At 39.8% G+C, this 17841-nt stretch overlaps 1 protein-coding gene across 2 annotated transcripts in view; it reads left to right on the forward strand.

Annotated features, from left to right (window-relative positions):
- LOC134213159 (uncharacterized) overlaps positions 1-11983 on the forward strand; it is a 447591-nt gene extending 435608 nt beyond the window's left edge. For both annotated transcript variants that reach the window (XM_062691822.1, XM_062691823.1), the window contains one exon: positions 10764-11983. In XM_062691822.1, coding sequence (XP_062547806.1) covers positions 10764-11968 — 1205 coding nt within the window. In that variant the 3' untranslated portion in view covers positions 11969-11983. The remainder of the gene's footprint in view (positions 1-10763) is intronic.
- Positions 11984-17841: the final 5858 nt, after the last annotated feature.

Raw genomic sequence — 17841 nt, forward strand, 5'->3', positions numbered from 1 at the left:
TCGTTAATCCGACAGTTCGGATGTAATGATGCCTTCAGTAGCAAAATCACGAGAGTGTCGGTGAGAAGCGTTGCAATAAATTCATTCGCCTGGTGACTGAACAAAATTTGGATGTCGTCCGAAAAAAAAGTTCTGCAGCAATCAGTTTCAGACGACCACCAATACTGATGCCATCGAATTTTCTTCAGTCATTGTACGAATAAGTTCATTGAAGCCTTTTTTCCGGCAGGTACTTGAGATTCTTCTATCAACGCATCATTCTGCCGTCGCCAAGTGATTAATTTTTGTATTTCAAAGAAAATTAATCTCGGACTAACCTTCTCTAATGGATACATTTTTGCAGGGATTCTCCACAGTGAATACATTTTCGAGGGAAAACACCCGATGACGGCTGACGTTAGGACCGATACTAACGCCATCGATTTATCTTCAGTCATCATAATAAATTTATTGCATCGTCTCATTCCGACACGTGATTGAGATTCTGCTACCGATGGCAACTTTGTGCCAGCGCCAATCGATTATGCTTTGCACTTTGCATAAAATTTATTTCGAAACCGATTTCATTTCCAATCACTTCAGCAACCACCCGTCGATGGTCGCTGCTCGGACCGACACTGACGCCATGTTTCCGCTATCGACGTCAAGCTATTATGTTTTGCTCTGTAAAAAAAGTACCTATAGAATCAAGTTTCACTTGTTAGTCACATAACCGAACACAGAATCATGCGAAAAAATTCACTGGAGAACTTGCTAGTCGTTAGCGGTTGCACTTCGGAAAATTCATCTCAACTTTACCTTCTTTACAAATATGAAGAAGGTCCTGAAAAGAACCGATTTATTTTAAATTATTTGCCTCACCAACCCAACCCATCGACCGCGCTATTAGCGTTTCAAATATCTCCTAATTTCGTCTCGAATTTGCAAGTTTCCGTCTTACACCCTGTATCCGAGTCTTCCCTTTAGAAGTAGTTTACGTCAAAACGCGATTCAAGTATTTCTGGTGGTTTTTAAAACGGGTCGTACTGAAATGTGGAGCTCCCATCACGCTACGTTTGGGCCTTCCTATCGTTAATATTACCAAATAATACCAACAATGATACTTGATCTTACTGGCTCCTCCCGGTTGTTGTTGTTGACAAATGTTGTAATGAATCGACAACGAAGTGTAGTAATGACTTTCTTCGAGACTTAAGGTCTCCTCAGCAACCAAAGTTTTCTTAAAATGAACAAGTGTACAATATTGGTCAAACCTCGACTCAAACTAGTTAAATAAATTATTTTTCCGCTCTTAAGTTCTGCTATATAGTTTTATTCCAACCATCAAGAGGCAACTCAAGCAAGGATTCAGTGCACGGTATCCCGCTGTTTTAGGGCAACGGAGAAGCCTTGAAGCCGTATACGTCAAGAAGTCTGTATAGTCGCAGACGTTCGCCAGGAAGCAACTTATGTCCGTGAAAGATCACCTCAAGACATTCGAAGTATTGATCCGGTAGTTGAAACTGGCTGGAGCGTAGCTTGAAGAGATCGTGTCCCAGTTGTTTGCTACTCTTCCCAAATCGCTCGATCTTTATTAGTTTACTGCGCTGGGAAATTTGAATGAGTAAAATTTGAAGCTGGATGTTGTTCGCAGGCGACTTCTTGCGGACCCTACAGCTTTTCAAGGATCAAAGCAGAAGCCAAGTTAGTTCACTGGAAAGTGCAACCGCTGCCATAAGAAGGGGCACAAGGCCAAAAATTGGCCGAGGTCACGCAAGAAGAAGATGTGGTCCCCTTCAATCTATCATCATCAAACGTGGCGAAAGATAACCAATCCCTAAATTCTTGGCACCGAGGCACGGATAAGGGAGTTAATAAGGAAGAAAATCAAATCAACCTGAACCTGAGAGCTGATTGCGAAATGTTCCCCGCGGGACAATTTTCACGAGCTTGATCTGCGCGAAGATACTGTGTTTATGTTCTCGGAAAGCGGCGTCTAGTGTACTAGTCCCCGTGCTGCAAGATCTGTACAGCGAGTGCAATCACATGCGGATTGATCACACCAGCGGCATGGGATGGTTCTCGGTACTTCGTCACCTTTATCGATGATTATACGCACTTGGCAGTAACATATCTTATCAAGAAGAAGTCAGAGGTGTTTCAAAAGTGCCGAGAGTATGAGACCATAGCCAGTGCTGCTCTAGGGCACTCGGTTTCAAAGCTAGCTCTCGACCAAGGCCGCGAGTGTTGCTCTAATGACCAGTGAGAATTCTACGCTCCAAGGTGATCAAAGTCGAGCCAACCTCAGCATACCCACCACAGCAAATTGGGGTATCTGGATGGCTCAATCGGACAATCGTCGAAAAGGTACATGTGATGCTGATTGGAGCCCGAGTTTCGAAGACTATGTGGCACGAAGTGGTTTCAGCGGCTGTTTACATAACAAACATAAGTCAAACCAGTTCGGTATCTGGCTGGAAGACTCCTGTGGAAATGTCAACTGGACACAAGTTCTGAGCAAATTACGTGTTTTCAGCTGCAAAGCGTTTGCTTGGGTGCCTACGTCACAGAGAAATTAATAGAACCCGAAAAGCAAACTGGCTGGATGGACAGCTATGCGCCGAACGCCTACTGCTCGAGGAAAAAAAGAAAAAGCAATTATTCCTGGCCAGAGATACCATGTTCGATGAGAGTAGTTTTCCGTTTGCCCCCGAGATCCATGATGAAACTTCTGTGGTGGTTATTCCGTAGGAGTACGAGGATCAAGACGTGGAAGACGTATGGCCTCCTGAACAATCCGTTCAACCCGATGCACCGCTGGTGCCTCAACAAGCTGACATCGTGACTGACGATGAAGATGACGAGTTTGAAGACGGTGTTGACGGAACCGGAGCGCTCGCTTCGCAATCAGACCGTGGTTCAAACCTAGAAATGAAAACACCGAGGCGCAGTGAACGGTAATTAACGGTAAATTTTAAAAATTTCTGTTTGAAAAAATGTTCTCTACCGCAAAATCTTATTCTAAAGATGAAGTATGAAACGTTCCTGATTTGCCATTCGATGACTCCATAGGACGAGATGATGCCAAGCGTTTAATCTTCGATGTTCATGAAGCGTACAAAGACGAGCCGACGAAACCTTTTTGCAACAAGCCGTCAGTGAGGAATTATAACGGTCGCTAGAGTTCAACCAAGTTTGGCAATTGCTGAGACGTCCTTCTGGAGTAGTTCCGCTCAAATCTAAATGGGTCTTCCGAATCAAGACAGGCGAGTATGACGAACCGGTTCGTTACAAGGCGCGCTAGATGGCGAAGGGATTCCAGCAGAAGGCCGGAATCAACAACAATGAAACATATTCTCCCGTTGTTGGCCACAATACAAACCGTCCCAAGCAGCACATTTGTCATAAACGAGTTGCTGTCACTTATGTGCGGTCAAATCCCTACTCGGAGTTCTTGCAGCTTGCACCACCGAAGGATGCATGTTTACCAACTCGATGTGGTGACTGCAAGCTGATCGACGATCGAGGGGAGGTGTACATCATCATCTACTGGACATCGGCTGGAGCTAGTAAAGGAAATCAAGGGTGCACTTTCCAAGAAGCTTTAGATGACGGATTGCGGTGTGGTGGCTTACGGATGCATGTTCCTAACGCAAGAAGCTGCGGTGGACCATGTACTGAAGAAATTCGGAATGCAAGACCCCAGTGGAGCAGGGCCAATCCAAGGTGAGAATCCCGCATCACATCCATATTGTCAATGGCTGGGTAGCCTGATGTACACAATTCTATGTGTCCGACCTGATATATGCTATGCCGTTGGATACCTGGGGCGCTTCCAAGTTTAGCCCGTTGAAGCCCATTGGCACGCATTGAAGAGAATGGTCCGTTACGTAAAGGGATCGAAGAATTTGCAGCCAGTGAAACGACGATGCTGAAGCACTGTTCGGGTACGCAGATGCCGACTGGGTATCGAATGCTGAGGATAGAAAATCAATTAGCGTCTATGTTTTCAGGGTCTTTGGCAACACAGTATCCTGACCAGCGATGGTTACGAATACGGAAATCAAACGAGTGATGCACATAGATGTGAAACATCATTCCCCACGTGATCATGCGGCACAATATGCACCAAGCCTTTGGAACCTGGACGTTCTCGTGAACTGATTGCCCTCCTAGAACGTCAGAAAATTTTAAACAAAGCTCAAACGCGGTGATTTTTCCGATGAGTTTATTGCAAATATTTCTTCAATCTTCCTGTTTTTAAGATCACTATATTCGGTCCAACCCTTGGCGGCACCTAAGCCTTCGGTGGAACCACCGCGGTCCAACTGAGTCCTATGAAACAAGTGATATCCTCTCCGGAGGATACAGTTTCTGCAATAGAGTTCAGTTTGCTGGGTCGACGATGGCAGTAAAATATTTATTGCATCGGCTGATAACCAAATTAAATGTTGGGACTTGGCCTCAGACCAGGTTGTGCAAGTGACCAGGTCTTTGCCTATACCGTCGGTTGTGATTGATCCAAGAGACACGAGTGCAACAATCTCCAGAAGAAAACCTACATCTTCCTGCGTTTCTGGTATGAAGAGCCACGGGCAAATTATTAAACTATTTTGGAACTACATGATCGCTTCATGATGACCAATAAACAATAATTACATGTTGATCATTGAAAAAACTAATGATCTAATGATCTCCTTGGCTCCTCAGCAACCGAAGTTATCTTAAAATTAACAAGTGTGCAAGATTATTCCTTCCTGTTCAAAGCTCCACTCAAACTACTTTAATAAAGATAATTTTCCGTTGTTAAGCTTTGCTGTATCGTTTAGTTCCAATCATCAAGAAAAAGTTATCAAATGGCGTGTATAAGTAACCGCACATGAAACACACGTAAATGGAGTTTCAGCCATACATTGCATACTTACGGCATTTCTAGTCCAAATCAAACCTGACATCTAAAAGGATCAGTGTCTGAAAATACTTTTTTTGCTTTTCCCACATAAGCCGAGAGCTTCTTATTTGAAACCTTCTAGCAGACATATTGTCACTATGAATGGGGTTCCAATTAATTGGTCTAGCGAAGCTAAATATTTAGGACTTCTGCTAGATCAAAAATTAACTTTTAAAAATCACATTGAAGGCCTTCAAGCCAAATGTAACAAATATATTAAGTGTCTATATCCACTTATAAACAGAAAATCAATACTTTGTCTTAAGAACAAACTTTTGATTTACAAACAAATTTTTAGACCTGCCATGTTGTATGCTGTGCCAATATGGACTAGTTGCTGCAATACCAGAAAGAAGGCACTCCAGAGGATTCAAAATAAAATTTTGAAAATGATTCTGAAGTTGCCTCCGTGGTATAGTACCAATGAACTTCATAGAATTTCTAATATTGAGACATTGCAACAAATGTCCAACAAAATAATTTCCAATTTTAGACAAAAATCGTTGCAATCTTCTATTGCAACGATTAGCTCCTTGTACCCTTAGTATAAATTAGGTTAGGTTTAGTTTAAGTTAAAAACATTGTAATTCCTACATGGTTCAATTAAACCAGAGGAAAAATCCTAACTGCCAGAGGCAATTGAAATGTATTAATAATAACTAAAAATATGACATAGCAAATAAGGATGATAGTGTTAAGAAAACACGGAACACCTAGTCTAAGGGATGAATGCATGTATTAGATAATTAGCAAATAAAATTAGTTAAAAAAATAAAAAATATAAAATTATATAAAAATAAAAAACTTTTTTTGCTAATCAAATTGCCTACAATTTTAGCAGATAGATCTATCCATGGACGTAAGCAGCAAAACCTGGTCCTTGATGGTTCTTCGTTCTCCCCTGTTATCTGAAGAATGTCTTTAAACGTCTTGCCGGTGTCCTACAAAAGGCTGAAACACATAAGGCTGAAATCTCTGAAGCTGAAATACTTTCAAGGCTCAAAGTATCAAAAGGCTGTAAAGTATCAGAAGGCTAAAAATAATTGATAGGCTGAAACTGCTGAAATGCAATGAATCCCAACGGTACGATGTTCAAGTTGGGGTACAAGTTGAGTTGTTGAGTAGTGAAAAAATAAATGAAGAATAAAAATAAAGAATAGATAATAAGGGATAAAATATTAGGAATAAAGAGCAATGAACAAAGATTGAGAGAAGAAGAAATAAGAAGGAAAAAGATAGGATGAAGGAAGAAGGATAGAGAAGAAAGAAAAAAATAAGGAGAAGGTACAAGGAAAAAGAAAAAAGGAACAAGGAAGAAGAAGGAAAAATGGAAGAAAGAATAAGTAGGAAAGAACTAAAAAGAAACAGGGGAGAAGGAAGAAGGTAGATGAAAGACGGAATAAGGAAGTAGTAAGTTGGATAAAGGAATAAGGAAGATAGAACATGAAAAAAGGATAAAAAAGAATGAAGAAAAAAAGAAAAAATCAAGGAGGAACAAAAAAGAAAGAAGGAAGAGGAAGAAGGAAGCAGAAAGAAATAAGGAAGAAGAAAAAATGATAAAGGAACAAGGAAGGAGGAAGAACAAAGAGAGAAGAAGGGATAAAGAAGAAAGAAGAAAAAAGGAAGAAGGAAGGAGGAAGAAGTAAGAACAAAAATAGATGAAAGAAGAAGGAAAAAGTAAGACAGAAGGTTAGAAGATGAAAGAAAGGGAAGGAAGAAGAAAAAAGAGAGAAGAAAGAAGGAAGAAAGAAGAAGGCAGAAGAAAGGAAGAAAAAAGAAGGCAGAAGAAAGGAAGAAAGACGAAGGCAGGAAGAAAGAAAGAAAAAGGAACTAGGAAAAAGTATAACGAAAGGTGGAAAAGGGAAGAAGAAAGAGAAACGAAGGAAAAAAAATAAAAAAAGGATAGAGAAAGGATAGAAGAAGGAACAAGGTAGTAGGAAGATAGAAGAGGGAAGAACAAATAAGTAAAAAGAAAAACAGATATGGAAAGAACAAAAAAGAAAAAGAAAGAAGCAAGCAGGCAGAATTGATTCACATAAAAATGAATTTCTATCTGTTTGACCCTCGAAACTACTGAACCGATTAGCGTGAAATTTTGTATACCGTTTAGACTCAAATTCCGAAAATGACTTATAATCCAAACACTGGCTTTTAAATATCCATTTGACATAATTCTTGTGATTTTCTCCGCAGGCGGCTGTTCGGCCACATTGAGAGTTGACGTAAAGTCAATGTCAACTTCTCTCCACGAACAGCCTAGATAGCCGTGTGGTGTCGGCAGCTGGTTATCTGGCTAAGAATAACATTACGGATTGCCTGTTCCAGTGGTAAAAGTCCACCATACAGGTGACCCCTAATTTTCGGTGTGATGCGGCTTTATGCTTACCGTGCCTACGAATGAATGGTTAGGGGGGTCTAATAAGAACCTAACCGCAAACGGAGCCTGTGAAGCACCAGGGCACCCAGGGTATTTTAGCCCTCGCTGCGCTAACCGGAGCTATGGCGTAGTTGACTTTTTACTTCTCCGAGATAATCGGCTACTCTTATTCAACTTCATCGTGAGGTTAAATAAGAGTAGGGTTATGAATAAGTGTTTTACTTAGATTTCAACAAATTGTCACCTATATGGATTCGCATTATGCGTTTTTCACAGTGTACTCTGTGTTTCGTCTTTGACGTTCGGCTTTGGCTACTCTTGTTAATCCTCAACGTGAGTGTGGGGTTATGAATATGTGTTTTACTTAGTTTTTCAACAAACTTCCACCTATATGGATTCGCATTATGCATTTTTTTTACAATGTACTTTGTGTTTTGTCACCTATATGGATTCGCATTATGCGCTTTTCACAGTGTACTCTGTGTTTCGTCTTTGACGTTCGGTTTCAGCTACTCTTGTTTAATCTCAACTTGAGGTTGAATAAGGGTGGGATTATGAATATGTTTTTTACTTAGTTTTTCAACAAATTTTCACCTATATGGATTCGCATTATGCGTTTTTTCACAGTGTACTCTGTATCTCGTCCTTGACGTTCGGCTTCGGCTACTCTTGTTCAATCTCGACGTGAGGTTAAATAAGAGTGGGGTTATGAATATGTGTTTTAATTAGTTTTCAACAAATTGTCACCTATATGGATTCGCATTATGCGTTTTTCACAGTGTACTCTGTGTCTAGTCCTTGACGTTCGGCTTCGGCTACTCTTGTTCAATCTCAACGTGAGGTTAAATAAGAGTGGGGTTATGGATACGTGTTTTACTTAGTTTTCAACAAATTGTCACCTATATGGATTCGCATTATGCATTTTTCACAGTGTACTCTGTGTCTCGTCTTTGACGTTCGGCTTTGGCTACTCTTGTTCATCCTCAACGTGAGTGTGGGGTTATGAATATGTGTTTTACTTAGTTTTTCAACAAACTTCCACCTATATGGATTCGCATTATGCATTTTTTTTACAATGTACTTTGTGATTGTCACCTATATGGATTCGCATTATGCGTTTTTCACAGTGCACTCTGTGTTTCGTCTTTGACGTTCGTCCATTGTTACATCCTCTGTGTTTTTGTGACCTCTCTTTAGTCCCTAGCTGAATGCGTGTGAGTCTACATAATTGGCTTTCCTATAAATGGTTCCATTCTCCTTTCCAACTTCACTTCCTCTTCCTTTCCCCTTTTCACTTTCTTTTCCGTCAGGTAAATGATGAGAAAGGCCAGTGAAGGCGATGGCACAAATCTCCCAAATTGAGGGGAACGTGCCTCCTGAGCCGACGTTCTGATACCTGATACCTGATACCTGATACCTGATACCTGATACCGTTTTGACTCAAATTCCGAAAATGACTTATATTCCAAACACTGGCTTTTAAATGTCCATTTTGACATAATTCTTGTGATTTTCTCCGCAGGAGTTTGAATTCGTTAGTAATCTTGATTCTCAGTACGACAAACCGATAAAAAAATTTGTTTAAGCGCGCTATAAAGCCAGTGTTCGGAATATGGGTCATGCTTGGGATTTGACTCAAAACGGTGCACCGTGAAATTTTGTTTCGAGCCGGGGAAGGTTCTTATGATGGTTCAAGACCCTCTGGAAAGGGGGGCTCCCATACAATTGAAGCACAAATTTCGACATAGTTCGAGAACTAATCAAGCAAATGAAACCAAATGTGACCCCTCCTTGCTCTAAAGGGGGAAGGGGCTCCCATACTAATATAACAAACATTTCTGCATAAGTCAAAAACTGGAAAAAATAGAAGTATTGACGTTTGCTCTACGATTGCATTAGCCCCTTCTGAATACTTCATCGTCTCAAATGATTTCGGGCGAGATGAATTTTGACGGAAAGCTAATAATGAATAAAAATATAGAAGTAATCTTGGCAAGAATCAATAACCGAATGAAATTCTCAAGAAAATTTCTTTAATTATTTTCAAGAGAAATATTCCACTTTTTTGATTATTTTCCGGCATTAACTAGAAAAAAAATAAAAAAATTAAAAGAAATTATTCTCAAATCCTTCGATTTTTTTTAATTTCCCTAGGGATTTGTAGAAGCTTTACAAGATTCAACGGACTTCCCCGGAATTTAACGGATTTTCCACGAGAAATTCTTCAAAATATTTACAAGATTTACAAATTGTGCAAGGGTTATTCCCCAATTACTATCTTTATTTTTTCAAGAGTATGTTTCAAGTATTCATGGAAAAATCTCTCCGTAGTACAGTATTGACTCTTTTAATGCTCAAGGCACATAGAACTACTTACTTTATTTTTATGTCCTTATGAAACCTGCCATAATTTACCCTATTCTGTTTATCACAACGTACAATATGTTGGAACGCAAAACGTTTCGTCATAGCTTTCTTTTCTTATAAACGCAAATAAATAGGGGAACGGTTCGGCACTTGAATATATAGTTCATATGTTCATCCCATTAAAAACAAAGCAATGAAAATGAAGTTGATTTGTTTCTTATTTTTGTGATTTTTTCAGCAATGAGCACGTATGTTAGCAAAAAAAGCGACGAGATTAGTGCTGTACTCCTTTGTTTTGCGATGAGATGAATATATGTTCAGTGAGATGGAAAATGGAGCAATTCCCCTATCTGTATTGCGGCTCAAGACAACATGATTGAAACTCGGACGTATAGACACCATGCTTCTGTAATATTTTATAGGACCGATGGCGTGATAAACCTGTCTTTATTATATATTGCTCTTTTCACAATTGGTTGGCATTCTGTGATAATCCTTCTCACCCCGTTTTCGAACTTCGCACTGTCAAACGCTTTGAGGCGATGATGAAAACAAACTATTTTTATTGTTGGCTTTCGAATTTGCTGACTGTCAGATGCAAGGCCAATAAAAATAAGGTATTTCAAAATAAATATTGTTTGGAAAAATTAGATAACCATACTGTGCAGTAACCATGACGCACTGCGAAATTGTGTTCGACATTCGACTGTGATGATCATTTATTCAGGGTAAGTCTAAATAGGAGTAAATGACGCAATACGTGCTTTATGAAATATGTTAATGGTTACAACTTTGTTCGAATGACACTGGATTCCGTTTATAAATGTTGTACAATCTCATATACGTTCATTTGTTTTGCTGTTCATTACTTTGTATCGGGTTTGCAATATAATCAGTTCCAAATAACCCCAATTGGCCTCGCCGTCACCTTGAATTTTCTTCTCTCTCTCTCTTCCTGCTTTCATTCGTCTACGTCACATGCACTACTTACCTCCTGCACCGACACCGAACAATGAATGTGATTCCGAAAATTCTTGGAAACCGCCCCCAAACAACTCCCCACTGTTTCTCTCTCCCCTCGCCATGCAGTGGATTCAGCTAATTCCTGTCTGACGCCAACAGTTTCCAGTAACCACACGCTTCAGATCGAACCCGTACAGATCCGCAGACGGAGTGAAGGAGACGCCGGTCGGAAACGCAACGATAGCGGCGGTTCCGGCGTGGTAAGCGGTGCTGCCAGCAGTAAGGATGCCCACAGCCGACGGGTGTCGTTGGATTCCTGCGATACGACTCACAAAAACCACGGAGAACCGCTCAAATGTCGCTACCCGAAGTGTGACGCCACGGCCACGATCGCCGAGGCCAAAAAGTCCTACAAAAGCTGCCATAACTGTTCCCATCTGTACTGCTCCCGGGAGTGCCGAAGGGCTCACTGGGAGAAGCATCGAAAAGCTTGCTTGCATTCGCGAATTTCCGCTCTGTGTAGGCTGGTGCTGTCCACCTGTAAGGACGACCCCGACACGTTAAGGCATCTGAGCCACCTGGCCAGGCGCGGTTACTTGTCGCAAGGACGAGGTGTTGTTAGAATATTATTTCGCAGTCCAGAGAACGCGGACTCATTCATAAAGCAGGGTTTTCAGTGTTTGGGTGAAGTGTCGTACGTGCGCTGGCCAGACTTGCTCCCGTCGGAGATGGGTCCGGAATTGTATTCGGAGCTGCTTAAGCTGAGCACCGAATACAAACCCGACTCCAAGATGTTGATCTACGTGGCCATTTGTGTCGTGTCGGAAGCCCCGGGTAATGCTACCGCCCCTGTCAAGTGGGAACGCCAGCTGGTGTCCAGATGCGCCAAGCTTAAACTTTGCAAATCGGTAATCAACGAAATCAATAACTCGCCCATCGATAAGCAGATTCCAAAGAAAGAATCCACCACCGACGTGCTAATCTTGTCGTTTAACATTCTGTCAAAAACCACTCAAAAAAGTCGCGAGGTTGTGTCGCAGAACATTCAGGCCGTGCTGCGCCAGCGGGGCGTGACCCTGCGGAAGCATTATCCCGAGGTCTTCCAGCGGCTGTCCACGTTCGTCGAAGGGTCCACCGATCGCTTTCTACCGGTGACGGTCCATCCACGGGACAGCGTTACCGGGCGACCGTTCGTTTGCATAATTATGCCCAACTATGGTGACGCGGAAAAGTTACAATTTCCAATTTCAGAGAATGGCGAAGATGATCGGGTGGTCACGATGGACGTCGGGGCGGAACTGGAAGTGATGGAAACGGCAAGCAATCTGTAAGTTTGGATAGATTTTTATTCTGTGAACGTGTCATTGTTTAAGCAAATTGGTTGTATGATAAGAACTGGCGTAGATTTTGTACTGGCCGCGTTCTAAGAACTGATATAATCTCTCGCTTCGACCCCGAACAATGATTAATGTCCAACGAGAATGGGTTTTGGGTCTCTACAATGAAAACGGCAAAGATCAGGTAAGTGTTACACAATAATGATATTGAAAACGAAAAAGGGTATATACCAACAACTGAATAACGCCAAATTTTTGATACTCTGTAGAATAGGTTATAGTTCGATCCGGTGGGTATTCAAACCAGTAGATGTTAATGTAAAATAATGAACATTACGAGCTAGTTTTTTGTCATTCAAGAATTAGTATCTATCAAACAAGTTGTACATTTTCCCTGTAAAAAAACTGATCGTAAGTTTGAATGTTCCTAGTGATTATTTTCCCATTCCTCGCCTGAATCCACTCATAACTCTATCTGAGCTGCTCTTTTTCTAGTCAATATAGCAATAAGTCAGAGTTACATAGTTGAAAATCATTGAAAATGAGTTAACGTCATTCGTTGTGATTCTTTCTGTGTGCGAATGATATCATCCCTCGAACAACATTAGATTACGCAAGAATGTTGGAAATAACTGAGTTTAGGAATGGAAGTCAAAATTAACCCGCCCATATTTAAGGAAGCATGAAGTCTTTTGAACACAAAACCTTTGATGTAAGTATTTTGTTATGTTGATAAATGACATTATTTGCATAGTTAACTTTTTAAATAAGCGACAGATAGAAAGAGATAGAAGAATAGATTAGTTTCCGTAATTTAGTCCACGTTTGACGAAATACGTGAATTTACTGATCCATATCGAGCGATGACATGCGTATATACAGAAACCACAACAAGAGCAAACCGTAATCCAAACGACCACTTTCGGCCCAAAGTCGATATAAAACTATGCATTTAATAAGAAAATGTCTTATCCTTTTTATGTATCGATATTTCATAGCAAAAACCTTTTTCGGTACGGATATTTACTTTTTGAACACTTTTCCACAATATACAATTTAATCAATGCTTTCATATTCTCTCATTCAATGGAAATCACTTTTTATACTATCACAGTGTGCACATATCTAAATCAAATTTTGAATAACTTTCAATAATACGTTACTATGCTGGTCGCATAGGCCGCTTCCAGCATTATATCATCCGTCAGACCTTATATTTGGACCTGGTGGAAGCTTCAGGTGGAATTATCCCTTGTTCACAGTATCAGACCAAGGATTGACCAAGACAAAAAAGATATTTTAGTTACTAGATAAAGATTTTCGCTTCGGTTCCCTTTGTTCTGCTGTCCGGAACATGTTGGGTACCAAGCTGTCAAATCGTATGGATTTTCCTTCTTTGACATTTAGCTCCCCTATCCTCGCCAGCAAAAGATGTTCCGGACAGTAAGCATATGCGGTATTTCGAAAAATTTCGTTTCAGGTGGTTCGAAACGAAATTCCGCGGAATTTCGCGGAATTTGAGCATGGCGAAATCTGATTTCTTGATTTCGTTTCGTTTCGTAAAATTGCAAAAATTTCGCTAGAAAAAGCAAGCTTCTAACGAAATTTAACGGAATTTCGCGGAATTTCGAAACAAATTTAAACTTGAATCAGACCTTATATTATCAAAAATTTTGGCTGCGCCGCTGAAAGAAATCTTTAAATTGTTTTCAAAACTTAAGGTTATACAATTTTTTCTATTAACGCTTACTACATAACCGCATTCTTAGTCGACAAATACGTATGTAGTTTTCCTGTATAAAACGTCTTCAGTGTTTCCAAGATTCACATTTAAATTTGGTGATATTTTCTTACTATTTGCACAATATGAATGTGGAATCGATCGTGGGACGGCAGCTAGTCCGCGAAGTGAAAAAAATCTTCCTCGCGTAGCAGAAATTTGTTTGATCAGTAATGCTTTAAAACATTCGTTAAAAACATTCTACCGTGTTGATGTTGATCACGCCAGCTAGTGTTGGAGAACGCGAAGTGATAAAACTAATGTCTGCATCGAAGAGCCCAAAATTATTTAGTGCGGAATCGATAGTATTGTAAAAGCTTATTAAACGTAGCACATTGATCTTGCGTTAGATTGATTTGAAACACAGTCTTCGTCTTCGTGTTTTCAAAATATTTTCCTTTACAATAAATATTTAGTCGCTTACCAAGGGACGATGTTTACAGTTAATCAAGATAAGCTCTTCTTTGACTATTTGCACAAAATGTAAGGAACATGGCAGATTTGTGGGTATTTCTAGATCTTCGCATGGAATTTGCAAAAAAAAATCCAGAACGGGTTGAAAGATCCTTAAAACTGCTAAAAGCTCAAAGCTTTCAGCTCATACTGACCATAACAACTGTTCTCATCTGCCAAAGACACACAGACAATAGCTCAATTCGTCGAGCTGATTGTATATAAGACTATGGGTCTGTGAAATTTAATTTGAAATACATAACTTTATTTATTTTAGAAAGGTGCACAGGATTCTTCTAATGAGAAAAAGTATGTTATATATATATGTGGACGAATATGAAGAAATAAGTTTTGGCTGTTACGCCCTTTTCAAATGTTGATCTAGTAATATCAGTTCTCTATCTGCGTTTACGCCTGGCAGATGTGGATACATAATTGAGTATCCCACTAAATAAAAAAATGAAGCATTCATTTTTTAATTTTGACGTAGCTCAGCACAAATGCTGGGGTATTGCCTTATTGCCGATCAATCACATGCGGCAAGAATGCGGCGATTTATCACAGACTGCCTCTTCTGTTATTATAACTCTATTGGTCGCAAAACAGCTATTTGAATTCGAAAAAGTGAAATCAGAATTGCGTACATAATGTAAAATCAATTTAATAAAAATTCCGCGGAAATAAAATAAAATTTCGTTTCGTTTCGAAAAGTTTCGAAATTAATGAACCTTGATTTCGTATCGTTTCGAAGTCTCGAAAGTAAATCTATATTTCGTTTCGTTTCGATCCGAATCAACATAGACATTTTAAATTTCGTTTCGTTTCGTTTCATTAGGAAAAAGTGTGTTATCGCATACCCTTACCGGACAGCGACGACAGCGACAATCTTTATCTAGCAACTAAAATATCTTTTCAAGACAAGGATGAGACGATAGTATCCTATTTTATAAGTAAGATCCTTACACAGATACTTCTTACACAGACTTTCAGGCAGTGCAGTGTACTCGCCGTAGTCAACTGATATTGTTGAACGCATTTTTTCCGTCCAAAGTAAACAATAATGTGTAAACCTTCTTAGGGGCTAGCCAGAGTAAACGCGACGTGCGATGCGACACGATAGTGCAATTTGATATTCTTTTACGAGAGTCGTGTCGCGTCGCATCGCTCGTCGCGTTCACTCTGGCTTGCAACTTAGTGTGTAATAAATGAGCAAAATATTCTAAATTCATGTTTTCTTCTACTGTATTTGATTCACACATAATTTTACATTCTAAGTGTATGGCCACATAGCTTCAGCTTTGATATTTAGTTTAAAGGGTTTCTTTTTAAATAAAATTTATTAAAAGTTTATATACTATTTATCTTAAGGACTGTATCTGAAACAAGTTATCCACTTTCAAAGTGTCACTACTCAAAAGCTCATGGAGGTACTGGTTTGTTCTATTTTGTTATTATGTTGAAAATTTGTTGTTGCCTATGTATCGAAAATAGAAAGTGATATTGTAATTCGAGTTTTGAACAAATGGATAATTTAACCAAGCGTTTCGTTATCCACCCCGTGCAAAGGAAAAAATGCAAGGCCATCAAGCTTGTGACATACTACATGTTCGCTAACCTGTCGAAAAAAAGAAAAAAAAATCAAAATCAAGTCACCGGAATTTGGACCAAAAAGTTATAAGTTTTATAAAACGAAGCAATTTTATACCGATTTGTGACTAGGAGAAAAAGGCTTGGATAAATGTTGGAATGGTGCAATATTTATTCAGTATTATATTTTTTTATAAAACTAAACAAACAAATTCAACATATATTGCTAGGCAATTTTTAATAAATTTTTAAAATTCATCCAATTTTATTTAAAAAAAATAATGTGGATAACTTATTTTTGATACAGTCCTCAATACCCTTGAGGGCATAATTTAATATCAAAATCAATGCGAGTTCTTCGGTAGCGGGTAGAGTAGAACCACCAAAGCGTGCCAAAAAAAAATGCAATACTGGAGAGCTAAAGCACAATTTTTATTTAATTTATTCGATCTATTTTCTCCCGAAGACATCCACTGACATCTACTCCACCGGGACCCAATATATCGTACCCATCAACACGTGGGCCGGGACCTACGGCTTAACTTCCTATTTCATCCTAGCCTCGTTGGAGTTTTGCAACTAGTGCACTAGTGCTCTGATTTTCCTTTGTAGACGAGAGAGGTGTCATCAGCGAACAGAGACAGAATGTGCCCTTCTGAGAATTCTAGCCTGTTGAAGGTGAACAGTTCAAACTGTAGCAAAGGCTCGAAGTATACTGCCCTGGGGACTATACTGGCCTGCGATGATGTCGTGCGAACTCGCCCCGTTGATTAAGACCCGGAATCTCCTGGTCGACAGATAGTAGTTGTTGATGATTTTAAACACGTAGCTGGAAAAATTGTAGTGTTGTTGTTTGCACACCAGGCCATCATTCCAAACATTTGTCAAAAGTCTTTTCGACATCTAGTAAGGCCATGGTGGGGGTTTTGGAGAAAAATAAGCTTCATCTGAGAATGTTACCAACAAGTTGTTGTGATTCTCGGTGCAGCCAACGGTGAATAGCATTTTCAAAATGCTTGGACAACCCTGAAAGAAGGTTGATGGAGAGAAAGGATCATTCCTAAGCTTGAGGATGAGGATTCCATGGGCGACGTGAAGTTGCTGAAACGGAAATACAAATTAAAGATCAGCTAAATGAGCTTGAAAAACTGTGCACCCGTGTTTACGAAGTTCAGGATGTTATCAAAGCCTGGGGCTTTCATACTTTTCGATGCTGTGGTATAAGCCTCAATGAGACTGCTGAGATTTCCAACTCCTCCAAGTAGTCGTTGGGATTTGGTAGGGAGGGAGGTGGATGTCGTTCGTTGCTTCATCTGAAGTGACGATGTTCTCTCCGAACTGACGAATTGGCGACCTACTCAGGAGCGATCAAGTGATGCCTACAGTCTCATCTATTGGAATCAAAGGTTGAATGGCTTTGCTTTTTTTAAATTAGTTAATTTTCAGAATGGCTTAACACTGTCTAGAAGAGCGTTGAGCTTATTGGAGAAATCACTGTTTCTGAGGTCCACCAATCTGTTCTTGATAAATGTTGCCGTCCGATTGCAACGTGTTTTAAACGCTGGCACGCTTAAACGTACGCTGGTGCTGCGTGCAAGTGATAAGTCGGGGTTTTGCCACATAAAATGTAATTTTAGTCGTTAAGGGGTCCATTACTAGCACTCCCTTCTACTACAACTGTGCGCCGCGGCCTCTGACAATATTTATGCGCCGCTGATAAGAACATGTACACTCGAACCTTTCTTTATGTCACTTTGTTGCGAGAATGCAAGTAGAATTTTTGTTCAGATTTCTTGTTTTTTATTTATAATAAGATCTTCGCATTCTTTTTAAAATGATACATGTTTACTTTTAATTATGATACACACACCCGATTCAAATCACTCAGAGATTGAGTGAAATTGTATTGCCGTCTCTTTTTTCACAAGGATATGTTACTCAATTTTCGTAAAAAGTGGAACTAAACTCAAAGTTTGAGTAGTAGTTTTTACGAAAAATGAGTTAGATTTCTGTGAGAAAAAAAGAGAGGGCAATGCAATTTTACTCA

This window comes from Armigeres subalbatus, chromosome 2, assembly GCF_024139115.2.
Source record: "Armigeres subalbatus isolate Guangzhou_Male chromosome 2, GZ_Asu_2, whole genome shotgun sequence".
In the NCBI taxonomy this organism is placed as follows: domain Eukaryota; kingdom Metazoa; phylum Arthropoda; class Insecta; order Diptera; family Culicidae; genus Armigeres; species Armigeres subalbatus.